Raw genomic sequence first — 8,795 nt, 5'->3', positions numbered from 1 at the left:
TGCGTGTATTTTGCATATGTCATACTTAGTACATTGTCTTGTACTTACCCCATACTTTTCTATACTTAATAAGTATAGGTTGAAAGCTTTTGAAAGACTAGAAGACAAGCTTGGGAAAGATTCTCTCAAGATTAAGTATGTCCTCATATATTCGAGGCATAGTCATATTTCTTAGTTTCTATTCTATAGATTTCTTATGTATTTTTCATTTAATGTAAAGAGCCAGTCGCTAAGATATTATTATCGTGTCGTTAAGTTGGCTTGGGTGGACGAGATCAAATCCTTAACTTTTAAAAGATGTTCTATTTATTAATTTATTCGTGAAAAGTTTTAATTTCGCACTACTTTTCATGTCTTATGTAATGAATGATAGCTAAGGCTTGTACAAGACCTCCGAAAGGTCAAGTACACAATTGTTCCGACCCATGGGTTCTCCCTAACTTCTAGGGGGTACTTTTGGGTTGTTACATCTTTGGACATCAATATTATGAGACATTTCCTTAAAAATATCAGTAAGTTTTTTAACACGACTAATAAAATAATCATGTTGCTGCTCGCATTCTTCGCATAGAAAAAAATAGCATTTCATGTTAAAAGAGGAAGCACATCAATAAAAGATTAAGTTGTTGTCATAGATGAAGCTTCTTTTATCATTTCATTTACAAGGTAAATAAAAAAAGATTGAGATTTTACAATTCATTATAAAATAATAATAACAATATGTTGCCACAAATGGATAGTCCGTTGTCATAAATTAACATTATGTTGTCACATATTTACCTATTATTACAACACATAAATTTTTGTTGCCACATATAGATCTTATGTTGTGTCAGATGAATCATATGTTGACACAAATGTACATATTGTTGCCACAAATGAATTCTTGTTGCCACAGATGAATCCTAAGTTGCCACATATGAATCTTATGTTGCCAAAGATGACCATTTTGTTGACCTAAAGTGAAATGTTACAACATATGATGACTGTTGGAATATGCACCAACATATCACTTAAATGTGGCAACATACGATACATCTTTCAACAAATGAAAATATATGTTGGACAACTGAACAAGACTATATTTCTAAAATAATATCAACAAAATGGTCACAAAAAGAACAACACAAGCGACAGAATACGACTTTTCACTGAATGTTAACAAGGTATCTCTGTTAATACATATACATTTCCTCGATTGTCTTTCAAAAATAATAAATAATAGACACCATTAAGTCGATATTCAATTTTACATCTATAGAACGTTTTATTATTCATTAATCCAAAAAAAACTTCGAAATCGTAAAATATTTCAAAAAATAATAACTTACCCATTTCTAGTCGAACACGATATTAGTTCAGAAAGATGACAGAGAGTAACGACTGGAGAGGACGAGGAAAATAATGGAGATACAGATAGTCAGTCGGAGAGGAAGATAATGGAGGAGAGATAGACGATTTTCGAGTTTCTAAGAAAAAAAAGAACAATCCGCCAAGAGAGAAGAGAGAGGAAGAAGAAGATGAAAAGATTCTTTTTTAAAAAAAATAATTTGGATTAAATTATAGAAGTGTACTTTTTTTTTGTTTTTTTATAAAAGATTAGAAAGTTTTAAAAATGTTAATTTGGTCTCATATTTACTTAATTACATTTTAAAGAGAATTTGACCAGTTCTTGGTCAATGTGTCACCAAAAACAAAAATGAGACTTATTTGACACCTTTTCCTTAATTTTCTCTAATAACAATAACTTAAGATGTTTCTAGAACTATTTAATTTTTTTGTTATTATTCTTGGTAGATTTTTGCTAGCGTGAAATTACATTTTTGCTCTTGATCATTATTCACTTCATATATGGAAAGATATTTTTAGAATTATTTATTATCTTTCTTAATAGACTTTTGTTAGTGTGAAATTATATTTTTACCCTTAATCGTCCTCCCACTTCACTCTTCCATATAATAGAAATTACGGGATTAATTAAATCTATAACTTCTAATGCGGAATGTAAATTTATGTATTGATTTTTTTAAAAAAATAAATAAATAAATAAATACTCCAGTAGATATGAAATTCATAACTTTAAAATTGGATCTATAGATTATAAATCTTGAATGTCGTCAACTTTATATACTATCGTTCAGATAACACTAAAGTGTCCTGGGATTATAATATAGGAAAAATCTTTTCAATCGGAAATTTGGCCAGAATAATATTTTTTTAGGAAAAAATTTATTCACGCTGAGTGTTTATATTAAGTCAATACAAAATGTATTAATATGTGATTTAATGAAGTAAAAATGAATTATAAATTTAAACAAATAAGATGCATACATTGACTTGGTATAAACATCGAATGCGTAAGTTTTACCCCATATATAGATGTACATTTTCTTTTTCTCCTTATATTTGTTTATTACATTGAACTCTCCTAATTAGGAAAAAGAGATCATATTTCTTTCGAGAATATATTTTCTAAAAACTATTAAAATATTCATAAGTTTATATTATTATTTTATTATGAAAACATTTTCGTGAGTGACGAATTATATAGCCACACACTATTTTTAATTTTTTCTTAAATATATTTATGAAAAACTGTCCCTAAAAATCACTCCGCAAGAATGAAAAACAACCTCTTTCATATTGCTATATTATCATTTTAAATATTTTAATGGTAACTAAGTACATATTATGTTATGAATCATTCATCTACTTTTTTAGATCTGTTGGATCAATAACAAAATATCTTAATACAGTTTCCCTTGCTTCATCCTAGTTGTACTAATTAAGGATAACTCATTCTATCCTTCAGAAAAGAATAGGAAATTGAGGTTGTGCTCGGTAGGAAGGAAAATGTTTTTTATGGAAAATGTTTTTTTAGAAAATATTTGTCTGAAAAATAAGTAGATTTTGGATTTATTTTCTTATGTTTGATTGTCTCTCAAATACATTTTTCATTTCTAAATCAAAATCTAAAAATCATTTCTAGAAAATATTTTCTATTCACCGACCAAACGTGAGAAAATAAGTCCAAAATCTACTTGTTTTCCATGGAAAACATTTTCCTCCATACCAAACACACCCTGAGAGTGGCTCAATCCCTCAATTCTTTTTCTTTTTGGTTTCTCACCCGGTGCGGGGTATCCATATTAGAGTCCGACTAAATTTGAATTTGCGTTGGGAAGTCTTACATTGGGAGATAAAACGCTCCCTGACAAAGGTGATTCTGTACCCAAGGGGACTCGAATTTGAGACCTTTTCGTTAAGAATGAAAGAGTACTTACTACTCCATCTATAAATGACAATGGGGCGGGGTGGGTTTAAGGCTATTTGGGGGCGAGGCTGGTTTAAGGTTATGTGGGGCGGCTCAGATGTGGGCGAGTTGAAGTGGATTTTTTAAAATTAATGCGGGGAGGGGCAGATTGCATGTATATGTGATTTTATGTGGATTCAAACTTAATTTTGACTTTTTACATGTTATAAAGTGATAAAATATTATTTATTAAGATAATTTCATTAAAGCTACTAAAATATTCAAGATAATAGATGAAAATGATTTAATAAAAAATAATATAATTTATTGCATGTTCCCAATTGATCTCTAAAAAATAAAATATTAAGTTACTATCCTATTAAATTAATACAACTTAATTGAAAAATGAATTTATTTTTATGAATTTTATTTTTAATATCAAACATAACTAAAAAAAAAAAATATTAAAAAAATTATACGGAGCCGATCTATACAACCAATGTGGGGCGAGTTAAAAATGTAAAAGTATTGATATACAAGGCAAGGCAGAGCGATTTAAAAATTTTGCGAATTGCCCGGCCGTACACCGCCCCATTATCATCCCTCACTCCCATCTTTTTGGAGATGATAAAATGTCTCTTTTGAGGGTTAAAAAAAACTGAAACAAAATTATTTGTCCAGAAAAATCAATTAATTCTTGAAAAATAGATCAATTTTATGCGTGAAGTATCCATAATTGGGCAATTTTACCGTTAGTCAACTAACTCTTCTTTTTTTTTTTTGCATATTTAATACATAATTGAAGTGACTTTTTGATAAATTTTGCATCTTTAATTGAAGATTATATAATTCGTTTTTTAAAATTATCTAAATTCAATGAATCAAAATTAAATAAACAAATTAAAACAACGAAAACTACTAGTTACTACATTTCAAATTGGAATATTACGTAATTATATGACTTAAAATAACATAATCTCTGAAAATTTCTACCATTTGAATTAATTACAAAAATCTCCTGTTTCCTCCTCTTTCTCTTAACATCCAGATACATCACTCCAGCTTTATTATATACCTTACAACTTTGTTTATGTATAATATAACTAGTACAAAATGTTATTGTTAATATATAACATTAATTATTTCAAACTAAATCAATATGAATCTGATTTATAATTATGTATCTGACACATAATACATATATTATTTGATATGTAGCGAATAAAAAATAATGTATTCACAAATTATAAAAATTAATTTAAAAAACTTTCACAATAAACATAAATAATGCCTAAATCATTGAGATTTGTAATACTTTATGCTTTCAAATTAGAATAACGAGTGAAAGGGTGGGTAGCTCATCCCATCCCATTTATATGTTGGACTTTAGCACTTTGGCAAAAGACAATACGAACAAACTTGTAAATTATACTAGTAATTTGGAAAAAGTGGCCCATTTTCAAACGGGAAAAATCCCCAAAATTCCTGTAGTGGGCCCCATTTACCCAAATTCAAATTCTTGGATGCCTAGACCCGGTCCCACTCCTTACAAGTCCGTTAGACTCAAATATCGAAATTTTCCTAAACTACTTTGCACCAAAATACAAAGGGAGGAGGAAGAAATAGTATTCTCAGCTCACAACAAAATTATGCAAGATTGATTTTGAGTGAAACAACCAGAGCTTTCATGGTGTTTCTTGTTGGCTGCTGCTAAGAAAATAATGGCGTTTTCACCTGAAAAATCAAATTTCAGGTCACCATTGAAAGGGCCGCCATCTCCTAGCTGGAATGATTTGTTGCTCAAGAACAAGAAAGCACTCAATCATGTCCTTTTCGCTATGCATCTTCAATCCAGGTCTAATAAGCAAACCCCATCTTCATCCCCTTCTCCACAACTTCGCAAATCCCTAGATTTCACTCTTCCCTCACTTGTATCCGATCCAATTTCTCTTCTTTCTGATGAAATACTTCTTTCCATTCTCTCTAAACTCCCTGATTCACAAAGAAATTCTAATTCTCTTGTATCTAAACGCTGGCTCAATCTCCAAGGTCGTCTCGTTCGGTCGATTAAGCTTCTTGATTGGGATTTCCTTGTTTCGGGTCGGTTGTTTGTTCGGTTTCCCAATCTTATCCATGTTGATTTGGTTAATGGGTCTCTCATTTCACCGGGGAATGCAGGTGTTTTTTGCTCTAACCGGTTGCTTTCTTCTCATGTGGATTGTAATGCTGATGCGAAAGATTGGTTTCTTAAGGAAAGATTTGTGTTGCCTTCTGATGAGATTGATAATGGGTTGAGAATACTAGCAGGTGGGTGTCCTAATTTGCGTAGATTGTTGGTGGTAAATGCTAGTGAATTGGGATTGTTGGGGGTAGCTGAGGAATGTCCAACTTTGCAAGTGCTGGAATTGCACAGATGTAATGATCAGGTTCTTCGTGGTATCGCAGCCTGTCAGAACTTGCAGATATTGAGATTGATTGGAAATATTGATGGGTTTTATAAATCTTCGGTTACTGATATTGGATTGACTATTTTAGCTCAGGGATGTAAGAGATTGGTGAAACTGGAGCTGAGTGGTTGTGAAGGGAGCTATGAAGGGATTAAGGCAATAGCACAATGTTGTCAAATGCTCGAAGAGTTGATTCTTCGTGATCATAGGATGGAGGGTGGTTGGTTGTCTGCTCTTTCCTATTGTGAAAATTTGAACACCTTGAGGTTTATGTCTTGTAAGAGTATTGATCATTGTGGATGGTTTGATGAAGATGTAGGATCTTGCCCAACACTTGAAAGATTACATTTCGAGAAATGCCAATTAAGAAATAAGGAGAGTTTGAGAACATTGTTTCTACTATGTCAAGAAGTTAGAGAGGTTACTTTCCACAACTGTTGGGGACTGGATAATGAAATGTTCAGTCTATCCACTAGTCTAAGGTATTGGTTTTATTATTCTGTTCTCGTTTACTTTGCTTGCTGTTGCTGGAAAATTTCGTGCTGGATTAGCATTTTGTTATGCATTTGAAGTACATGAACTTATTGTGTTTAGGCTTTATGACCTTGAAATGTAGTTCCTTATTTTTGTTAAAAATGACTTTGTAGTGTTGCTGTAACTCCCATCCCTCGTGTATAATGGACGGCCAAATGAAGGGATAGTTTGCTTGTAATAGTGCATTTTATTTTGGTCATAGTATACCCTTTGATCAATAAGTGTGATAGATTTCCTTAGCTATCTGTGTTGAGGATAGATTGATTTTTAAGGCCAGTTTGTATATGCTTTTGTAATCATGCACCCTCTTGGTGTTTCAGTTATTAGTGTTAACAATAAAAAAGCCTTACCTTTTCTCGAAGAGTATACCCTTCCATCTTGCATTAAAGAAACCACATAATGTTGATGGCATGACAGTTATGTTTCAATTCATTATTGATGCTTGATTTATCAATAATATGTGTACTTTGAACTTGCTTCAGTTCTGACTGGCAATTTAGCATCATATTTTGTTTGCTTTCACTTGGAGCAACAGTAAAGCTGTCTCTGTGTGACCTATAGTTCACGGATTCGAGCCGTGGAAGTAGCCACTAATGCTTGCATTAGGAGAGTAGGTTGTCTACATCACACCCCTTGCGTGAATGTTGGCTGCTTTCGCACCAGGCTGCCTTTTTTCGTTTACTTGAATAAAGGGCCTCTAATTGACTAAATAACATTATGTTGGATTTTGGGTGTCACAGCTTCGTTTTGGTGTTATTTTCAACAGGAGAGTGAAGTCTCTTTGCCTAGAAAGCTGTTCACTGCTCACAACTGAAGGCCTCGAATCTGCACTCCTTTCGTGGAAGGAGATCCAGAGCCTCAAGGTGATATCATGTGGCAATATAAAGGATAGTGAAATCAGTCCAGCTCTTTCTACCTTGTTCTCCATGCTAATAGATTTTCGGTGGAGACCAGACACAAAATCTCTTCTTTCAGCTGGTCTTGTGGGAACTGGCATGCGAAAAAGAGGCAGTAAGTTATTCAAGAAGACGTGCGACTGGAAGTCACTGCCTGGTGCATAGACTGGCTTCCTCATCATGCATTCAGACAATAAATTATTCAAGAAGACGTGTGATTGGAAGTCACTGCCTTGTGTATAGACTGGCTTTCTCATCATGCATTCAGACAACTCTACTAGATTTTACCTCCTCATTTATGCATATGAGAACTCTTAACACATGAAAGAGGTCAGTGCGACACTTTGCTCATTATCCTGTATTTGTAGTCGCTTAAGTATGTAACGTAGGAACTGTAGGATCGAAGATCGGCACTTTCTCAGGGTAGATATGGAGAAAGAGGCCTAAGTTAATGTATAGAGCTCGATGCTGTAACCTTAGGAGCATTCAGCTAAAGCCATCTTGCTGTATCTTTGTCAAGCTTAATGGTATTCCTGTATTGGAACCCCAAAAACTCTTAAAAGGGGTTTTCCTATCTACAATGTTATAAAGAATTTTGGCACCTTTTATGCCATGACTACTGCCTTCCACAATTGTATGAAAGCATATTTGATATGAACCATACCAGCAAGCATGTCATTTGTGGAGGAGACCAGACCAGAATAATTTTCTACATCAATGGCATCTATGTCGAAATGATTTTCTTTTTTGGGGTTTCAAGACCTTCAGTCCTTGGTAACTAGATTTATGGATCGAAAACTTGAAAATAAAAAAGGCTAGTAACCTTCTATTTGAGAGTTCTCTTTCAGACCTATTTTGATATAAGATGCAAAAGCAAAAGGAACCAACAATCTTGCAACATGTAAGACGTAATTTTTCATGCTCATGCATATAAATGATCAATTTGGTATTGAAATGGAACTACTCATCTACTCATACTCCATTTTAGACTATTACAATTGGGGCACTCTCTATGATCAACTTATTTGGTTCCGCCACGATCAACTCATCCAAAATTTGTTCATCACATTTATCCTCCATAGATGCAATTGTCGATACACCATATAAGAACTGAAGTACAGATACAAAAAAGTTGATGAACTTCATTAAATCAGTGATGGTCCTTGAATACAAAATTTTGTACGATTGATCTCTATTTGATTTTTTTACAAGCACAAGACACAAGAGGAAGGGGTAAACGAATTGAGTCACATTATAAATATGTTGCTCGAATCAGTAGTTTCGAAGAAGATTGACGACTTGCAGTCAAACGTTTTTCTTCATCTCATGTGTGACGATATACCTCACACATGCAAAATAATTAGTGATTATGGGTGTGTTTGGTACGGAGGAAAATGTTTTCCATGGAAAATGTTTTCCTAAAAGATGTTTTCCTGGAAAACAAGTAGATTTTGGACTTATTTTCTCATGTTTGGTGGTAACTAAAAAAATATTTTTCGAAAATGATTTTTAGTGTTTAATTTATGAATGAAATTTTTTTTGAGAGACATCTTTTATTTTTACTAGAATAAAAAATAATTTATGAAATTGAAAATATTTTTTAAAAATAAAATTATTATTCTTTTGTGATGGTGGTGGTGATGGTGGGGGTGGGGGTGCGGGTGG

General features: G+C 32.7%; 1 protein-coding gene across 2 annotated transcripts; it reads left to right on the top strand.

Annotated features, from left to right (window-relative positions):
* Positions 1–4,820: 4,820 nt before the first annotated feature.
* Positions 4,821–7,784, top strand: LOC107012789 (F-box protein At5g51370-like). 2 transcript variants are annotated; one of them, XM_015212715.2, is made up of 2 exons: positions 4,821–6,182; positions 6,975–7,094. In XM_015212715.2, exons 1-2 carry the CDS (start codon positions 4,975–4,977, stop codon positions 7,006–7,008), a joined length of 1,242 nt encoding a protein of 413 aa, XP_015068201.1. In that variant the 5' UTR covers positions 4,821–4,974; the 3' UTR covers positions 7,009–7,094. The 2 variants fall into 2 exon arrangements, with proteins under 2 accessions (XP_015068201.1, XP_015068199.1); XM_015212713.2 differs by having other exon boundaries at positions 4,824–6,182; positions 7,001–7,784.
* Positions 7,785–8,795: the final 1,011 nt, after the last annotated feature.

Source organism: Solanum pennellii, chromosome 3 (genome assembly GCF_001406875.1).
Source record: "Solanum pennellii chromosome 3, SPENNV200".
Classification (NCBI taxonomy): domain Eukaryota; kingdom Viridiplantae; phylum Streptophyta; class Magnoliopsida; order Solanales; family Solanaceae; genus Solanum; species Solanum pennellii.
The sequence above is the reverse complement of the archived record's forward strand: the minus strand, read 5'-3'. Positions and strand labels throughout refer to the sequence as shown.